This window comes from Piliocolobus tephrosceles, chromosome 8 (genome assembly GCF_002776525.5).
Source record: "Piliocolobus tephrosceles isolate RC106 chromosome 8, ASM277652v3, whole genome shotgun sequence".
Taxonomy (NCBI): Eukaryota; Metazoa; Chordata; class Mammalia; order Primates; family Cercopithecidae; genus Piliocolobus; species Piliocolobus tephrosceles.
The window spans coordinates 54,300,643-54,321,999 of record NC_045441.1 but is presented as its reverse complement, the minus strand read 5'-3'; the positions used below and the strand labels follow the sequence as shown (position 1 = coordinate 54,321,999).

Below are 21,357 nucleotides of genomic sequence, written 5' to 3'. Positions count from 1 at the left end.
TTCTCCATTGCGAATCAGCTGCTTTGGATATGATATGATCACCGTGGTATGCTTTACTGACTAGTGAGCCAAATTCAGCTATCCAATTGTCAATTATTGAATGATTCTTTTCACGTGCTTCAGATTATTTTATAGAAATGGTGACATCATCAGTGGTCAACAAGCATTTGTTGTATGACTATTATATGCAAATAATCTAAGTAAGCATTTGGTTTGAATTCATCACGGTACTGGGCGGCAGAATAGTGTTGAATTCAGGGTACGGAGGCTGGTATGAGGCTTGGTTGGGTAACTCACTACCCTAAGGCTTTGGGGACAAATTACTTAACCTGTTTCCTAATCGGGAAAATGGTAATGAATAACAGAACTTACTTCATAGGGTTGTTATAAGAAGTGAATGAAAAGTGCACAGCATGACAAATAGTAAACAGTAAATGTTAGCTATTACTATTACTAGTCTTAGTTAAATTGTTATCATCACATTTGATGTGATAAAGAACACAAGATTTTCTAAATAGACTCCCATGGAGCTGGGAGGGGAGGGTAGTGTATGGGAATCTGCTTACTTGTTGGAATTTTCTCTTCCACGAAAGCAGCTGTCTCTAACCAGCATACGCTAGTGTCATTAATTTTCTCCTTTGAGAGTACCTGTGTGACACTTTCCTTAAACAAGAAGTAAATTGCAGTTCAAGCTACAAAATGGCATCTGCTTTTACTCTAGCAGGAGTGATATTTTTATATTAGAAAGTTGAGGCCAATAAACAGAAAACAGACAAGGGCTGTGCTATATTGCCTCTCCGAGTAAAGGATAACAAAAAAGAAAACTGGGAAAAAAAAAAAAAGAGGAGAGAAACCTAGGGAAACACCTTCCAAAGTCCCAGCATTAAGAAAGGTACTTAAGAGATGGGCTTTGGGAGCAGTTTCTATATTCACACCTTTGCACATATTAAAGTGTTTTGGCTTGCTCAACTTCCAGCCACCTCTCTCAACACCAAAGACCTAAACTGAGCAGTAGTATGACTAAGGCGACTTTCTGCATTTACGGTTCCTTTCATCTTGGGGACTCAAAGCACTCCAGTCAACATAATCATACAACTTTAAATAAACAGGGAATAAAAGTTAACAAAAAGGACAAAAGCTAAATTATGATTAGATTTGGCGGCAACTGTGAAACTTCCCACTTACTTGCAGAAATTTTTGATCTGCCCAAGGCAACAGCTAGAATGTTTTCAAGATCAGATGCAGGAAAGGCTTCTCTGATATTACCCAAGTGGAATGATATGGGATGCCTCACTGCAAAGTGAAAGTAGATCACTTGCCCCAAGGTGCCTGAGGAGGCACTTGTGCCCCTTATTTGAGGTCACAACACTGAACACAAGGAAAGAAAACAAGGAAACATCTAAGGACAATGTACCACAATTCAGCTTTCTTATTATTCACAATCTCCCTCAATTCTGTTATAACAATAAAACCCAGCCTACTTGTTGATAGTATTACGGGATATACGAACCGTATAAAGGCATTTTCTCTATTAAGTTTACTAGTCAAGCTCTTTTCTTCTTAAATCTTAGGTCTTGAGATATTGTGGGGTGCCAAATCAGTTAATTAACAAATATTTACTGGATCCACACCATATAATGTGTACCATGCTAGCAATAAATGTTTGTGTATAAGTAATGGTAGAACAGATTCTACTAGCAGAAACAAGAAAAAGCCCCTCAAACACAGCATTAACAAAATGTCATTCCATGCTACTGTGATCATATAATTTTTAAAGTATTTATCTCATCATAAAATAGTATACTATCACGGGTTCTAACACATATTCTGGAAGAACTCAACTATAAGGCAGTAGGTGTATAAGAAACTGGCTAAAGCTGAGATGTCTAGAAATCTCTTGTTCCCAATCCAGAGGATAAACTGTGGTGCATTTGAGTATCTATTAAACTTTTATAATAATATTTTAACAATATAGTGCTTGTTTCTCTGTATTTTTGAATACTAAGTATATTACTGATAAATGAGGTCATATTCATCAAATGTTTTTATTTTATATATATATACAGTGTATACACACACACACACACACACACTCACATACACAAAGTATTCTTTCAATCTTTGAGTGAAGCTGTGTTTTCCATATCTTGATCATGTTTTGATCTCCACTCTTCACCACCTCTTTCTTTACCATGTGGATTGCTTTTCAATATTCATGAACCTACTAAACTCAAGATAAGTAAAAGTGATCTCTATATGGTGTGTGTCTGTAACTCCAACCAATGAAATACAAATGATTGATTTATCTGAAATTTAGAATTTTACTTAAAAATTCTCACAATGCTTCACTCAGTCTCACTGATGAAGTTCAAGCTCTTAAACAACATGCATATTAGGGTTAATTTTCTTCTAATGGCTGAACTGCAAATCTGAATCCATAATATATAACTCAGTTCTATTTTAAAGTATGACCCTGGATAGTACCAGTTTATGAATGAGTAGCAAGTAGTAGGGTGCAGAAATTACATGAAATTATATAAAAAGTAGAAATCATAAGAACAAAGAGTGAGCCTTTGTACACGTTTAAGAAACATTTGAATGGATGCCCTACTCTTTGTGCAAGGCTATATTCAAAGTGGTTGTGTACTGATAGCAAAAGTGAAATAAAACAAAAATGAAATCCTACATATATAGATTTCACCTACACATGATTGAAAAGTGATTTTTTTTCCCATGGTCCTATAACACTTTACATAATTATCTGTAATTAAATTAGCACACAGTAAAAATAATCAGCTTACAATAAAACAAAGTATTCAAAACACTTGCTGGACTAAACGGCATTCTTTTTCCATAAAAGAAAGTGTCATATGCAGCAAAGTGACAAAAATAGAATGGAGTGAGCTGTGTTAAGTGTAAATCCTAAAGCAATGAAAGTCATTTGTATTATCCTTACTTCTTTGAATAAATTCAGATGACAGCCCTATTTCATTTCTTCATTCAGTTTGGAGGCCAGATGGCATTAGAATCATTTACTTCACCTTGTTGTGCTTAATTACTACAATCAACACACTATTTTCCAAATTAATCATAACAAAGTAATTTCATTAGTAACACAGCAGGCTGTTGAATTATTAGCATCATAACAGTTTGCAAACAATTAAACTTTATTTGAACCTTAAAAATTTGCAGAGTGGAACATTATTGTAAGATCTAATGGCAATAGAGTACAAATTCAGTACAGAGCAAATAAGCAAAATGCTATATAAAATATGATTTACAATCACCTTTGAAAAAAATTAGCTAACTGTTCACAGAAAAACAAATAAAAGCTAAGCAAACATAATGAGACCATAGCAATTAGCGTATTTTCTAACAAGCCATGTTGTTTAAATTCATATTAATGATATTATTATGATCTTGAAGAGTATGTGATATATCGTCAAGGGTATAAAGAAAAGTTTCTCCCTGGTTTGTATACAAATGATTTCATCAAATGAATATAAAGCAGTCATGAATTGAAAGTAATGATTATTTGTCCTGTCACTCCAGTTTTAAGTCTTTTGTTTCCTTTCCTATGTCTCCCACCTACATTCAAGTTTTAAAAGAACAAAGGCCGGAGGAGTTCTGAACAGAAATAACACCTTATTTCTGTACTGTCACTGTTCTTGAGACTATCTGGCTTGGAACTGTTGGTCATCAGTTGGCAAAGGACTCCCTCTCCTGGATTAACTGTAAAAGGAGGCAGAGATCTAAACACTTTCCATCATGGGCGAGTTTGTGCCATGGGGGAGGGGTTTCAAGTGGTTTCGTCTGCAATGAAAAGCTGCTGCCATCTACTGGTCTAGGACTAAAAACTTCTTTTCAGCCCAAAGCACAAACCCAAATCCACAAAGGCTACATTGTCATTGAAAACAACGGCTTTTGCTTCTCAGCTGCTCAAGTTTTGAAAACCAGTCCACTAAATTCGTCTTCGGTTGTCCAACTTTTGCCAAGATGATTTCAGTCTATTTCAATGGCACTACGTGAGGAAAAGGTAACAACTGCACAAATGTAATTTCTGACAACTTTAACTTCACAATGTCTATATATATAAACTTATTTACTCACAATCCCTAAAATCAAATTCCTTTTATTTTTTTTTACATTTGAGATTGGATGATCATGATATTGAGGGGATAATGGTAAAACAGACCCTCTCAAACACTGCTTATAAACAGTTTTACACAAATAATGGAGATTTTAAAATATTACCAGCTCAGATGCATGGTTAGAATCTTTATAAAGCAAAGATATTGAAAAGTTCCAAAAAGATAATACCTGATAAGTAATGATTCAATATTAGGAGTTTATGTGTATTCCAAATAATTAATCAGCAATGTATTTTGACATATGTTAAGGCTATATTGGTGTCTCATAGACATTTTAAACACTTCTGATTTCAAATATACATGAAAAGGTAATTATATGATTCTATAAATCTTGCTCAGGCAGCACAGAGTATAACTCAAATGTCAGGCTAAAACTACCTTTCTGCTCACCTGTTGGTACCTGCTACCACTGGGATTTCTACACTCTACTCTCCAAACTCTTCTTTTCTTTTCAGTGCTCTGAAGTACATAGAAAAGTCTCAAATCTGCTGTTCTGCAGTGGGACGTACATAGCATAGCAATAAGGCAAGATAAGAGAGTGCTTGGTTATGCCTTTTTACTTTGAGAATACATTGAGATTCTGGTTGTTTCGTTTTTTTTTTTTTTGAGATGGAGTCTCACTCTGTCGCCCAGGCTGGAGTACAATGGCGTGGTCTTGGCTCACTGCAACCTCTGCCTCCTTTGTTCAAGCAATTCTCGTGCCTTGGCCTCCCAAGTAGCTGGAACTACAGGAGCACACTACCACACCTGGCTACTTTTTGGTAGAGACGAGGTTTCACCATGTTGGCCAGGCTGGGAGATTCTTTATACCATTTTGTTAGGGGTAGGATGGAATTTCTTATGAATTTTTTGTTTCATTGAATTTAAACAAAAGTACAGTAGAAAATGTTGCCAGGCCCATCATCGCACCAGGATATTTGTATGGTAAAATGCTTTGCATGAGTCATACTTCTGGTATGTACTTGTGTTGCAGGTGACAGCACACTGCCATTTGCAACCCCATCATTTTTTCTTTCTTGTGGCTATAGGAAGTAAATGTGTGAAAATAAGTAATAACAATAAAGTTACCTACAAAGCTTGAACATTCTTTAGCATTCTTTGTTTAGCAACCACATTATTTAGTATCAACCAAAAAAACTTGCATGATACATTAAATTTAAAATGCTATAAAATTATATACTACACTCTAAAAATAATTGATTTCCAATGATTAAGAAACATTACAACTCACACCAGAAGTAGCAATAGTAGCCTACTATACTATAGTAGACTAAACGGTATGTATAAAATAGTGATGAATTCTTCACACAAATCAAATGGGTAAATAAAAACTATAATTATTTCTTTGCAAAATAGCAACAGGTATAACTTTACTGGTTGCATCTAATTTACATTAATACCCTTCATTTAATTTCACATCAGAGGAATATTTTAATGAGCGACTGCATAAAATAACAGTTAAAGACAAGTAATGTTTAACAAAACAAGGAGAGGTTAGGAGCTGTCACCCATGCTTTCATGACACTTCTAAATCCAAAGCATTTGCAGACAAGCAGAAGAATTTTCCTTTTCTGCAGAAGAAAGGGAAAGCTGCATTTTAATTTTTGATTCAGTTGAAACTTGATTTTTCCTGCTTAAAAAAATTACACTTTTAGTCTAGGAAAAATGTATTTTTACTCAACATTTTGTCAATTCAACTCTTCAGAAAGGCCATAAAAGTGGTATTTTACTGAAAAGGAGGAAGTTTGGGAAAACAGCTGGTTACTATCAAAGGAACTTTTTCTAAATAATCTATTCATTTCCAAAGTAAATTCCATGAAGTTTTTATTTTAAAAATTCTTATTTTAAAAATTAAACCAGATCAAATAAAACAAAAAAGATTTGGGGGCACAATCTCTGTGTTTTCAGAAAACTCTAAAGACTTTTAAAAAGGCAAAGACTCATAACGAAGAGACCAAGAGAACATATGAGCTATTACAGAATATTGGATTAAAATGTACTTACCCAGGACTCTCAAATATCATACATCTCCATTATGTAGGCTTTAGGCACCAAGCCAATGGCTCCCTTCATTTCTCCTACCCACCAGCCGTATCTATTGTATTCCTAATTGAAAACAATATGCAATATTAACCTTTAGACTGGTGTCGTTTGTATGCAACTTCTTAGAAATGTTATTTCTATTTATAAAGTTAAAAGAACTTGAGCTGCAAATGTAAACATTTTCATCTTTTTGTTTCTGGACACTTTAAAATGCTGTTAGGCAATGATTTAAATTAAGGTATAACACAAAGCCTGTTTATTACTGGGCACAGAAACAATCACTCATGAAAACCTAGAAAATGAAACTACCTCAGGAAGCCTTCTCTCGGGGACACCCTCTCTCCACAAAGCCTGGGAACACCTTTAGAGGCTATAGAAGGTTAAAGCCAGGATCCTTAAGCTATTATATTTGCCTTCAAGAAGCTTATCATCTAGCAAGGATAAAATTTTTTTTTTTTAACAATAAACTACTTATTTCTTAAACTTATATGACCTAAAATGATTTAGAATGTTGACAGAGGTCTGCCCCTTCTCAAGTAAATCTAATATACACAGTTTAACAGATAAATTAGAGAATAAGGAAACACTAATAATACCAAAAAAAATGCTTAAAAAATAATTCACAAACAGGTTCCTTTAAAATAGTTTCCCTAAGGCATTTATTATTCCTTTATTATTGACCATAAACTACCTTAGATAAAGGAGAGGTAGAAGGAATTTAAAGGTCAAGATCAATAGGAAATAAAAGTATCGCAAGTTATAAAGGCAAAATATTAATCTAGCTCTAAAACACAGTGGTTGATGAGTCACCTCTGCATTTACTTTGCAACCTGAGATAAAAAAACCTATGCCTCCTTTTCTCCCACTTTTTCCTCCTTTGACAGATACACCACTGCTTTAGGCATTGTGAATACTCCATAACCGGTCTCATATGTCTGCCAGATTGACTAATGTATTTTTATCTCAAATTTATTTATGTGTAGTGAGATACAAACAAAGTAAAATGAATTACAAGTTTCAAGAATAATATCTTCCAAAAGCAATACTCTTCACAAGCACTGTAGTGCTCAAATTTAATTTTTCATATAAGATAAATTTTTAACATCAATCCCAAAAGTAATTTAACAGGTTATGATTTTCCAGCATCTGAGTCATAGATAAATGTGCATATGTATATTGAGTTATATGTGGGAAGGGAATGTTAATACTAGTACAGACTTAACATTTGTATTGATTAGTATGCTATTGACCATCAGAAAGGAAAATTATGCAATTCTTTAATAGAAATGTAGCATTACATTAGCGTGTATGTATTGATATGTAGTCTATCGATAGAGAGATTATAGGATAAAATCCATAGGCACTTTTTCAAACAGTGGGCAGTATCAGGATTAGGTTTATTGGAAGAACAAAGTGGAGGGGGAGAGGGGAGAAAAGACCACTCCTGCAATTGTTATTCTATTGAGGGCACAGTTCTGGCTTGTGAGGCAGTAAACTCAAGATTTTAAGTTTTAAACTTTTAAAGTTCACTGATAGTGTGAACTCAGTGGACAACTAAGCAACGAGGATACTCTGATGCCCAGAACCCAATGATGGCTATAATCTATGCAGGAATATTTATCAGAAGAAAATACTAACTTACTGAAAGTCACGACTAGCAACCATTATATCTTAATAGGTACCTCATAAAACTGCCCTTTTCTATTTTTAAGGCAATGAATACAATTAGAGCCTAATGCTTAAAAAACACACTGTACTTAACAGTTTCACAGACTACTGTAAGATTTCAAAATGGATAATTGACAGGGTAGGTCTGAGTGTCAAAGCTCTTACTCAATGCTAATGTAAGATTTTAAAACTGATTATTTGGAATGAGAAAATGAACTAGCCCCCTGCTCCCCAATGACAGACATAGAAAACATTCAATGAGAGGACATGTTATTGGCTTACACTTGCTTCCAGAGAATGGCCCTCAATCTGGGGGTCAATGCTTCAATTCAAATTATAAGCCAGAAAGTTATTACTTTATAATATTCTACTTTGGTCATAGTCTGTGCTATCAACTAAAGGCATGTTATCATTTTCAAAAAGCTACTCACACCCAAATTTAAGAAATTAGTTCCCAAGAAATCACATCAACAAGGGCAGACTTCACAGTCGAGAGAATTCTGTGCTATGGTAGAATAGTAAGATTTATTAACTAGAAAGCATAGTGGTAAACAGCAGGGAGGAGCTTAATCAACTATGAACAAATCCCTTAAAAGTAACACTCTAGGGAGAAAAAAGGTTTAGACTAAAATAATCTTAAATGCTTCACTTAATTTAAAATAATTGAAAAACACAGGAAATATACACTTCATAAAAATACTCTAAAATATCAGATTTAAATCAGAAAAGGTAAAACTAAAAACCAGAATATTTATTACCTTATATTTGTAAAGAATTGCAAATTATATTCCTGTTTGGAATTAATGCATTATGATCAAATATAGTGAGGTAAAAATACTGGAGGCAAATTTATGGATTTACACTGCAGCCATTAGAGTATGTTGACAAGACTGCAAACACAGGAGCTTTTTACGTTTATCATTATCATTCTCTGTATGAGCCTCCTGAGCAACATGAATCCCAATTAAACCATTTGCTGCCTATAAATTGGAATGAAAATGCTTCTTGGAGTACAGTATTCTAAACTTTGGCCTGAACATTCAATATCATACAAGGTTTCCTTCTGAAAAAGAAAATCTGCCTGTCTTTGCCTTTTCTCTTTTCCGCCCCCAAACAAATGTGATTATGAATGATATATTACTTACAGTGGAAAATAATGCAACTGATACAATGTTGTTTTCCAGTCCACAAACTAATTATAAAGTCACAGGTGCATCATTTAAAAAACAAAAAGGAAAACTCTCAAACTTTATCTTCTTAGCAAACAAAAAATAAAAAGACAAACCATACCAGGCTGTTGTCTAAATCTTTGAAAGGTTAGGAAGCATCATGTAATCTTTATGGAACACAGGGTCTCAGGTACAAGGAGGTCTGCCATCTGGTATCCTTCACCTATTCAGCTCTTAACATCAACTGAAATGCTAACATAGGCAAGTGACTGTACTTCAGCAGGACTGATAAAATAATGAAGAGTCCTTTAATCTACAGGAAACCATTCTAGTCAATTTATAAGAAATATTGCATCCCTTTGTAGGACGTGTAATTATTTTCTATTAATCATGTGCTATAAAGCTACATTATGCGGTTATTCTGTTATCACTAGAAAGAGGCCTGCAGTCAGCTTCTGACAATGTTAGGTAATTACTAACACAAAGCTGCTTTCTCCTCCCGCAGTAATGCTATCAAGATCCAGAGGTGTAATGATGCTTATTGTATAAAAACAGTACTCAAAAGAAATTCAGTATCTGCAAAATGGATGGCTTCAAGGCAAAATGTAGTGTGGCAATCAAAGAAGCAAAGAAAAGCCAAACTTGCCCAGTAATCTGAGAAAATAATCGTAAGGCGGTAGTGAATGCTTGTGATCTAACTCCCATGTTTTCAATTTTCATACCATTATAATCATTTTGTTTGTTTTATTTTGTAGTTGAAATTTTAGGCCCCCATTAATATTTATTGAGCAGTAAGAGTGACTGGGTAAGAAGGCAGGAAAAAGGACTAGTTATTATAAAGTGAAACAGAGACTTTATCCAACATAATAGTAGTATTTACTCATTAACTAAATCTTCTTTCTCTGCTGGAATATTATTTTACACTTAAATAAGGCCCCAACATTTACTGAAATCTTTTTCCACCATGACTGTCATTTATCGAGTATGTTAATCCACTTTCTGCCAATGATATGGTAAAAGAATGCTGACTTAACAGCAACCTAAAACATTAATAAGATTTAATAATGTACTAACCCTTTCAGAAATTAGTTACCGATGTATTTGAAAGCAACAGGTGTTTGCAATGTTAAAAAAATTTTGTGTCCTTTTTCCAAACATGTATCTGTGCTTCAAAACACACCAGCCTTTTGTGAAAACGAAAATAATTTTATTCACAAAATATAAAATACAGCAAGTTTAAGAACCAACGGACTTGACTATTGTTTTCCAAGTATTCTTCATTGTGATATCTTTATTCATAAACACTGTAGTACTATGAAGACTAGATACCTATTTAAAGTGTATAAATACTTTCATCAAGGCTACCTCTTTAGTCTCTTTTTTATTAACTCTGATTAGAAACTTTGTAAGAATCCTCTCATTTCTCATACATCCATCGTTTCAAAAGGTTATCTTTAAAATGCACAACAGGAACTGCACAACCTCAGTGTTTTACTATTACTATCTACACATTAACTACCTGAATCTTAGATTCCTAACTTGTTAAATGAGGAAACTGGCACAATCTTTAAGGACCTCCATGATGTTTGAGCACCACCATTCAGGAACCTGACTAAAGACACTAAGTTCCCTAGTGGTACTGTTTTTCCTTCTTGCATTGTATCCTCCATTTTCAAAGCAAGAGAGACAAAGACAAGGAAGCTGATGGTAAGAATTTAATTCTCATAACAAATTTTAGTTTATATCCCTGAGTCATGATATATTTAATTCCATTTTCTACAAAGTCGACAGTTACAATACCATAGAGTAAAAACTGACATTCAGACTGATGATTCGCAGATAATGTTAGGCAAAGAAGATCATGTCATGCTCAGTAGAGAGTGACTTTGGTATACAGTGTACAGTATTTTACCCACCGATACATGACTCTATTAACTGTTCTCAGGTTCACCCATTCCACTTTATTCTCACTGGCACCACTAATTCAGGCCTTCATCACCTTGCCCTGGATTACTGCATTATCAATGCTGCCTCTCTGTTCTTTCCAGGAACTCTTTTCATCAGTTTACCCAGCTGCTCAAGAACTTATACTAACTCTCCACTGCATTAACTATAGACTTTAGCTTGTTTCCACCCTACTAGCAACCTTTTCCTGTCACTGTTCTAGCCGGCACAGTACAACCTTCTGCACTACACTCATTCTACCTCTGTATGTAGTGCTCGCTTCCCAGAGACATCTCCTCTCCCTCAGCCAAATCCTGTCCAATGACTAAGACCTGACTCAAGTTACTCAGTTGTCATGAAATTTTCTCTGAATTAACGAATCCACATTTATATCTCTCATTTCAAGCCAAGCATTTATTCCTCAGTAGATCTTGTGTACATTAGTTTTTTCCTTCAACTAAAATAAAGTACAAACTCATTAAGATCAGGGGAAGGACGTGCACTTAACTGTATGCCTCCCATTGCAGGACATAAAAAGATGTTCCATAAATACGTACTGGATGATGAAATAGACTAAGTCTTCATTTTGGATGATGCACCAGTTGACTATCCTAAATATTTTCTTAAGAAATGTAATTTCCAATAGTAATATATTTTCTTTTGTGTATATTAGACATAGTTAAATAATTGTAGTAGTGACTAAACAAGCATTTGTTCTGAAGCCTTTACATGTAGCTGAGTGGGCGATCTGAAGGAGCATGCTGTTCCCACCTGTGACCAGCTGTTGCCACCATGTTTTCAAATGCACTACATGGGATATGCCTTGTCTAAAAAGCTTAAATCCCATGTTCAGAAAGGTATTTGTCCACATTGGAACAGGGACCAACTAATTCCAGTTCTTGGAAAAAATGAATTCAGTTTAATTTACTTGTAAGCACTGAAAGAAGTTAACACAGAATTCTGCAAAGGCAAAAAATAGTATGACGGGTAGAATGGAAAATCTCCTGGTTTTTTTCAGCTCCCTCTTCTTATCTTCTCAGAAGATACAGAGTCTCATCCTAGCTCTGTTGCTATCTAGCTTTGTGACCTTGGGCGATCCCAAAGTTTCTTCAGGGATGATTTTTTTGTCTATATTCTTCATTGAGACTCTACAACAGTGCAGTTATGTACTTAATATAAATCAATACGCCTAATTATTATATATTTGGACCTTCACAGAATTACCTTTATAAAATCTTTTATTATATTTACTATGAAAAGTTTTGGCTGGGGCCAATACCTGCTACTTATGCACTTATTTATATAAAGTTGTTGAGGTCAGATATTCAGGGCAGATTCTAGAAATTCATGTGATAACATTTAAGTAGCCAGTGCTGGGAAAAGCCAACATCCTTCCTTTACGATTGAAAGAAGTTACTAGCTCCCATCTCTCCCTTTTTTCGTTTGGCTGCCAAGAAGTTCAGGGCCAAGGTGGAAGTACAACCGCAGAAACACCACTGTCTTTTGATGTTTCTATAGGAGTGGTCCATTTTTCCTTTGGGCTTTTATTTCTTTTTCCCCTATTATGTTGAGCCTCGATTTATTTATCTATAAGTGAAGGGTTAGCACTAAGGTCCCCCTCACTCTATGATCCTATCATTCTAAGTTCTTTTAAGAAGTCAGGATTATTTCCTGTTGTTAACTGTATTTTGGTAAACGCATGGTAAACATCTACCTGCCATACTGTTAACATATTGGGATACAAAAATACTTAAGACACAGGGTCTACCTCAAGAAGTTCAAAGTTTAAACAGAAAGCCAGAGAAACAGGTAATCATCATATTGAATGTTAGGTAAGAGGGGAAAAATGTGTAAAAAGAGAAGCAACTAATCCTACAGCAGGATCTGAGAGGCTTTACATAGAAAGTGACAGCTGGGCTGAGACTCCAGAAGGAATAATGAAAGGAGCAATACATGGAAGGCATGAAGGCCTGCAGAGATAAAAGAATGTGCTGTGTTCAGGGAAGAGTAAGTAGTTGAGAGTGTGGTTAACACAAAAGGTACAGGAGAAGATAAGGGAAAAGTGGTGTAAGTTGCTATAGAAAAACTAACTTGGAAACATCAGGTTGACTTGGTTTCTCACAGGGTTTCTCTGGCTGCCTACCATTCTCCAAGGTAAGGAAAGAGAAGTGATTCTGGCCAGGCGTGGTGGCTCATGCCTGTAATCCCCGCACTTTGGGAGGCCGAGGCAGGAGGATCACCTAAAGTCAGGAGTTCGAGACCAGCCTGGCCAACATGGTGAAACCCCCATCTCTACTAAAAACACAAAAAATTAGCCAGGCATGGTGGCAAGAGCCTGTAATCCCAGCTACTTGGGAGGCTGAGGCAGAAGAATCGCTTGAACCCAGGAGGCAGAGGTTGCAGTGAACCAAGATTGCACCACTGCACTCCAGCCTAGGTGACAGAGCGAGACTCTGTCTCAAAAAAAAAAAAAAAAAAGGAAGTGATACTGAATCAATGATGTCTATTGGCTCTATGCTCTCCTTTCATCAATACGGCCATCCACCCCTTTCCATAGCACAGCTGTTCTTCTGGGTTTTATATGTAATCGACACAGAAAATATGCATTCATATTTGTTAAATGAATAAACTCCATTCATACATAAAGTTCCAGTTCAAGTTCCATTTCCTATGAATCTTTCCTTACTTACTTACTCCAGTATTTACTGACTTCCCTTTTTTCTGGGATTCTCCAGGACTACAACACTGATACCCTACATTGTGTTTTATTGCTATTATCTATTTTATACATTGGTCTTTTCTTTGACTTAATTGCAGTCTCCTTGAATAACAGTTTGTGGCTTTTCTGGATCCTGCTCAAAATAGTACTTTGCATGAGTGTTCACCAAATATTTGATTAGAAAATGAAATAATTTTGACCATCTATACAAGATTTAATTATGTAAAAGATACTGTCAATAACATGGTTCGCTGTTTAGAACTGGGATGTGATAATTACAATTAACCTCTGATACAGAAAAGAAGTTAAAGTCCTAATCAAGTCCCACTTAAGTGTAGCAAAGTAGAAAGAGAAAAGGCTTTAGGGTCAGACCTGTATTGATACCTGGAGAAGGCACTTAATAGCTGCGTATCCTCAGATAATTTCCATAATAACCTTACTGGGCATCAGTTTCCTCATCTGTAAAATTATAACATCATCTATTTCACAGGGTTATTATATTAATTATATGTGTGAAAGCATATTAAGTACCTAGAACAGGACATTGTAAATGCTCAATAAACACTTTTTCATTCCCTCTTCCCATCCCTGCCCACTAATTGGTATAGCAAAGTATTATGGCAACAACAAAAAAACAGAGTACTTTGGGATGCACTATAAGGCAATCTGATTTTTATGAGCAGGTCTCCACCCTGTTCTTCCAAAAATAATCTTATCTTCCAAAGAGAACAAGTATTTGAGGAATATAACATTTTATTTATTACAATTTTAACTGGTTGTTCCTTCTTTTTTTTTTTTTTTTTTGAGATGGAGTCATGCTCTGTCACCCAGGCTGGAGTGCAGTGGTGCGATCTCAGCTCACTGCAACCTCTACTTCCCGGGTTTAAGTGATTCTCCTGCCTCCGCTTCCCAAGTAGCTGGGACTACAGGTGCGCGCCATCACACCCAGCTAATTTTTCTATTTTTAGTGGAGACAGGGTTTCACCATGTTGGCCAGGTTGGTCTCGAGCTCCTGACTTCAAGTGATCCTCCCACCTCGGCCTCCCAAAGCGCTGGGATTACAGGAGTGAGCCAAAACACATGGTATGCTGGTTGTTCCTTGATAGCTGAATACTCAGTGATGAACAGCTGTCATTTATCTATAATTTACTAAACATCGACCCAAACTTTTCTTAATCAGTAGTCTAGTCTCTATGCTGAATGATTTCCCTGGAATATCTAGCTCCATGTTCTAAAGGGATGAGGAAGAAGACATCTCAAAAGAGTGAAAGTATGCCATACACACTGAGGGAGTTCCTGATTTTCAAGTCTGAAATCATGAATTGTTCAACTGAGAATTAAAAAAAAATATATCAACATAGTGCTTTTCTTTAAGGTTTTGTTTTGCTGCTGCCAAACTCTTGGTTATTCACGCTGAAGTAAATCACATAGGCCTTGCAGGTGGGCTCCTTTCCAAAGCAGCCCTCTCCACTGCCACCTCTGCTCACCTTGCCTCTCTGACACTGCCTTCTGGTTTTTCCTGTACTCTCAGGCCATTGCAAGGGCTGAAGCTGCCAGCCTGCCTCCTATAAGTACCTTTTGCTTTCATCTGCCAACATTTTTCTGGAATGTTTCCTCCAATTTATGTAAGAGAAAGTAGGGAAGTACTTAAGCATGTTGTTCACAAATAGATAACATGAGGAGTCCTATGAGTAGAACTAGAACATTTTCTGACATGGTGTTGTGTCCATAAACTGCTTTTCACTACTAGGAGGAGATGGGTACTAAATAGGAGGTTGGGCTGGTTAATGTTTCCACTGTGCCCTAGACCATACATCCATACTGACAACATACAAACTAAATGTCATCAGACCAAACAAATGCAAGCACTAATACAAATACTACTTCTTATCAAAAGGCTATAAAATATAACATTTTGGAGCTAGCTTAGTGTCAACAATGCATGTCCCATATTCAGATGTCCTAGTTACTCTGCAGCAGTTGGCCATGCTATTTGTGGCATACTGGGTCATATGGTTACAAATGAAAAACTAAGACAGCTAAAAAGTAACTTATTTCCCTCTGCCAGTAGAGCGCAACAAGACTTGCATTTATTAGCATAGGTTTGAAGCCAAGAAAAGCCACAGTAATTTAATCTTTACATTCTTACAATGAGAAGCAAATGGTCAATGACAGTCACAATTCACCAATCACTGGAAAAAGTCAACCAGATATAAAAGGAGGTACAGCTTGAAACTCCAACCAATATACACCAAAAAGTACCCTTTTATTGTACATTGGTGACCACAGTCTTCACCTACATTTCCTGTGTTTGACTTAATAAAAAGTTTCTCAAAGGCTGCAGAGCTAGTCGCATATGCCCTAGACTAGATAAAATATTCCAGAATTCTTAACTCTCATTTTTCTTTTAATATCATAGTGTGCCTCTTTTCTGAAGTGCAGCTTGCCTGTTATTAAATCTCTAAAAATAATTTATTGCTTTAAAAGTAAGTATAAGAATGTGGTTAGCAATTTATTGATGAGTACAGATTGAAAGATAAACTAACAGAGGACAGAAATCCAGAAGAGCAAGATAGAATAACATAACCAAAAAGGCATTTGGGACCTCGGAATATACCTATTGCTATATAATCTGGATCCTGCTATTAAAATGATAAAATTTCACAAACATGCTTCTAGGAAAATACTATTAGCTATAATATTATGTTCCGTGTTTTATTTAGTGGTAGTAAAAATGAAATGAAAACTAATAAAAATAGTTAGCATTATTTTAAACAACCCAATTTCTTAAGGAAATACAGGTTTTCTATCTCAAATATGATTTCCCCCTATCAAATGAATCTGAAACCAATTGTTAATTCATTAACAACACAACTGTCATTAAAATCACAAATTCTGCTTTCATCAGTCTTTATAAATTTGCTCCATTTTTAAGAGAAAAAAGAGATTTCCAAATCTCTATTCAACTACTGAAGCTTTTAATTTTAACACATAAAAAAATAGCAGCAACCCTATGTGAATAGAAGTATAAAGCAAAAAGTTACTGGCTTGCCTTTTAAGGCAGGCGGTGTTTAGATTTATTATTAGTGAGGTTCAAAGGTGAAACCTAAGAAAATGCTGGACACTTTGAAGGAGGGGCTATCTCAGCCGGGGTCACATGATAGCTGCTAATTGGAAAATGTTAAAAAGGGAAGGGGAAAGGGCACAGTATCTGCCTACTCTTCTTTCTTTATTGCAACATTTGATTTGCACCGGAAGAAAAATAAAAAATAAAGGCTACGATTTGTATAACTTTCAAAAGAGGTCTAAAATAAATAAATCACCCCCAGGTTGACTGAGCACAGCTAACATTCCATCGAGGCTTTCTTGCAAAACAGAAGACAATATATTGAATTTTCAAATAAAACTATATTTCTATAGCGATTTTTAAGTGAAAACAACCTAATCCCCAAGCTAGTTAAATGTTTTTCTGCCATTACATTTACAAAATTAAAACATTTGCTGGGCGCAGTGGCTCATGCCTGTAATCCCAGCACTTTGGGAGGCCAAGGTGGGCAGATCACCTGAGGTCAGGAGTTTCAGACTAGCCTGACCAAAATAGTGAAATCCCATCTCTACTAAAAATGCAAAAATTAGCTGAGTGTGGTGGCACACGCCTGTAATACCAGCTACTTGGGAGGCTGCGGCAGGAGAATCGCTTAAACCTGGGAGGCGAGGGTTGCAGCGAGTCGAGATTGTGCCATTGCACTCCAGCCTGGGCGACAGAGTGAGACTCCATCTCAAACAAACAAATAAACAAACAAACAAAAAAACAAAATTAAAACACTCTTCATTATAATGCATAGGATTTTATTTCTTGTTTTGTCTAAATGTTAATTTATATTGAAAGTATGCATCTTAAACTATTTTGTGTTGTCTTTTTAAAGAATATTTTCAGAATTGACACACTTCTAGAGGATAAATCAGTGATAATTTGGTATTTCAAATTATAAATGAGTCCATTACTAAAAGAAAGCTGCATATCTTTAAAATCTTTTAAATTGTCTTATTATTAATAGACAAGTCATGGCATTAATTTCTTTACAAAGTACACATTTTCTATATCTCTACAAATACTATTTCAGAATCCTTAAAATGTATTCTTCTTTATATATACAATTTCTATATTTAATTCAGAATGATGAACAAAGTTTTTCATGACTAATGCTAATAATTTATTGACATGAAATAGGAAAGTAATAACCCATAGCTGGATTTAAAGTTGAATTTATGACACCATTTTGATTGTGTACAATAGCTGCAATTACCTGCACCACTCATTCTGAGCCACTAGATGGTGTGAAAAAATAAACTGAAAGGTAAAATTTCATCCCATCATCACAAAATCTAAATATAACTCTGAGAAACTCAATTAAACACATTGCGAGGCATCTAAAAACGCTAGTGATTTCTATACTAATTGTACTTAATTTGTAATAATATCAAGCATTCAAAATTGCAGTTATTCACATATTAAATGAATTTATGGTATTAACTTACAGTCTGAGTTTGCCAAAGTTTTGATAAAACTGGAAGGCCAAGTCAATAAAGACTATTAGAAAGTCTCAAGAGATTCCTAGCTGAATCTGTCTGAAGGAAGGTGGGGAAGTAAGTCTTCACAAACATATACTCAACCCAAAGCAACCTGTCTACTCGCAGCCAAGATACTCATCAATAGCCCAGAATATGTCCAAATCTCATCAAGGGAAAGCTAAATGTCCTCTCCTTTTTACTCTCACCAAGATTTACCAGGTTGATTCCACTAGGTCCACAGCTGGGTAACGATGAACACTGAACCTTATTCAGCCAAAGGTAATAATGTGCTGGCTAACACGGTCTTCTTTCTTGGCTCTTTTTTCAACCACCAAAATGAACCCTGGGTAGATTACTCATCTCTAGAAGGCCCTTAATAAATATGATCATGATGGTGAAACTTCAAGCCTTGCAAAACACTGGCAGAGGAAGTACTTTGGATCAGCTCTCTCCCAAATAATAGCATTTAAAAATGTTAGATGGAAGTAAGTGCTTTCCATGGGCTGGAACACCTTTAACCTTTGTTCTCCAATCAGGCTTCACAAATAAAATTAGTTTACACAAAATAGGAACTGCCTCCTTCGGAATCCTAAAAGTATGATACACACCTATGATTATACTTTTAATTTCATGTTAACCAAAAATTTTTTCCTGAGGCAACAGTAGAAATAAGATACGCCTATGGTTGCTTGTTTCACAGCCAGTTCTGGAAGCTGGTGCTCTACCTAGGCTTTCAGCAACAAAGACAACCTGAATCAAAAAGAAGGTTTTACACATAGATCCACATGGGCTTTATAAATTTCATATTTACAAAAGGAGTATAATGGCTATATGCCACTCACTCCTATAATCTGAACTTGCAAGTGCAATCTAATCAACGTTTTAGTTGTATACACAATTGCAGCTAAATTGGTTTTAAAAAGACTGTGAGCTATATAAATTTAGGAATGATTCCAAGAAAGTTTCTTGACAGGAGCTGAAACTAATCAGTTTGACTTCTTTATTAAGTAATTAACTCAAAAAGCTGTCATCCTAACTCAGGACAATTTAATGCTCAATAACAGACTTAATCAAGAGTTGTGACGTAACTATCTATAGCGTCCAAGAACCTAAAACATCTTTCTGGGACAACAGTAACAAAATCCCATGCTAATGAGCAGAAGACTGAGAGAAATAAAGTGACCAGCCTTAGCTTTGGGCACCCTAAGTAACAATTATCCCAGTTGGCTTTATTTATTTTATCACAGTTGTCAGAATGGGTCCTGGCACACTGCAGGTGCTTTATGATGGATGGAAGGAAGGAAGGAAGGAAGGGGCACAGGAAAGAAAACAAAGGAAAAAGCACTGGTCTGGGAGTCAAGACACAGCTCAAGTCATGACTCTGGCATTTTCTTGACCCAAGTTCCTTCATCTATAAAACCAAGAATTAGATTATCATCATGGAGACTCATCACTCCAACATTCGATGATTCTCTGTGTTATGATTTTATGCACCAGCCATCTAGTGTTAAAATTCAGTATGTGACCTTCTTTCCAAATTGTCTTCTGCATGTAACAAGTCATACCATCTCTCTGAAAAGTCCAAAATATTTCTCGAATCAAGAAAGAAGCCACATCAACCTTCTAGACTTATGATTTAACATTTTTCTAGTTATATTTCAATTGTTTTGTTTCTAAAGTAGTCTTGTAAGTAGCCAGAGGGAAATTTTTAAATCCCCATATTACAATAGGGGAAATTAAAATACGAAAATTAAGGGAGCTCATATACATTACCAGAAGTATAATCACGATAAGAAACTTGATTTTTAGATCTAAGGACAAAAAGATTCTGAATAATCCAGTATTTTAAGAAGCAGATACAAGAATTTATATACACACATACACACACACACACATATATATATAAAAAGACGAGTTTATAGAATTATACTTTGCCATTTTGTTTACAAATATAGTATGCTAAACAACTTAAAAAATTACCTAAGCCTGTCTGAATAGAAAAGCATTGCTTTTAAATTGCCGGAACACCCAATGTATTTACATAAAGATGAAAAACTTGTTCTATAAACATAGTGTTTCCAGTAGTGAATGGCAGACAAAATCAGAATAAGCACACAGAAGAATAAAAAGGAAGAGGAAAGAAAAACATAATAAATAATCTAATACATTACAATGTTAACTTTCACATAAGTATATTGTTTCTGGAGAAGGCAGTAGGTGGATGTCAGCCAAGGGCTGAAGTGATAGGTAAACACACTGTTAAGTTGAATCCTGTTATCTGATTGTGTTTAAAATTTGATTACATTTCACTTGACAAAATAATTAATTATTGTGAACTCCCAATTGTTAACAAGGACCTAGAAGAATTCCAATTGGCATTTTTCCCTAGCGCTATAAATCCAAATGCATTAAAAATCGAGCTTTGTGTTCCCTCTTTACAAATGTCATTTTGGGGTATCTTCTTACCTTGCTAAGAATGTAAATCACATCACCACGCTTAAATGACAACTCATCAGAAAAAGCTCCAGTACAATCCCACAATCCCTGGTAAAAATTAGCATAATCAGTGCTCTTATCCCCTAGGAAGAAGAAAGAGAAAGCATGAATTAGGGCCTTCATGTAATAATCCCTCATTTCAAAATAAACCAATAGAAATTAAATGATGCCCTAGATCACCAAAAGTCTAAAAAAATTCTGTCCTGAGTAAACGAATATTTTATTACATCCACATGAATCCTATGCCTCACTATCCTCTTAAGACCACTTGCAAAAAGATCTGATTTTGAATTTTGGCTTTTCTTTTTCTGCCTTTCATCTAAAATCTGTAATTGCTATATGCTGTCATCAAACCAGCACCTAAAAGTTGCTTCCCACTTATTTTAAAAAACAAACCTAAGCCCACTTGCAACATGTTTTGAAGATGTGTCTGCCACACTTCACAATGAGCAATATCCATGAGATGTGACAGGCTTTGTGAAATAACCATCTCACAGAATTTGAGACACTTCATGAAAATAATAATAGTAAAGGAGCTAATGTACAAATATAAAACCAAAACTAAGGAACCAAAATGAAAAAAAAAAAAAATACA

At 35.3% G+C, this 21,357-nt stretch overlaps 1 protein-coding gene across 3 annotated transcripts in view; it reads right to left on the bottom strand.

Annotated features, from left to right (window-relative positions):
* Window positions 1-3,145: 3,145 nt before the first annotated feature.
* The window catches only part of SKAP2 (src kinase associated phosphoprotein 2), a 205,491-nt gene continuing 187,279 nt past the window's right edge, over window positions 3,146-21,357 (bottom strand). For all 3 annotated transcript variants that reach the window (XM_031936034.1, XM_031936036.1, XM_031936035.1), the window contains exons 11-13: window positions 20,733-20,845; window positions 6,156-6,257; window positions 3,146-5,722 (exon numbers count right to left, since the gene is read on the bottom strand). In XM_031936034.1, the coding sequence (XP_031791894.1) occupies window positions 6,165-6,257; window positions 20,733-20,845 (206 nt within the window). In that variant the 3' untranslated portion in view covers window positions 3,146-5,722; window positions 6,156-6,164. The remainder of the gene's footprint in view (window positions 5,723-6,155; window positions 6,258-20,732; window positions 20,846-21,357) is intronic.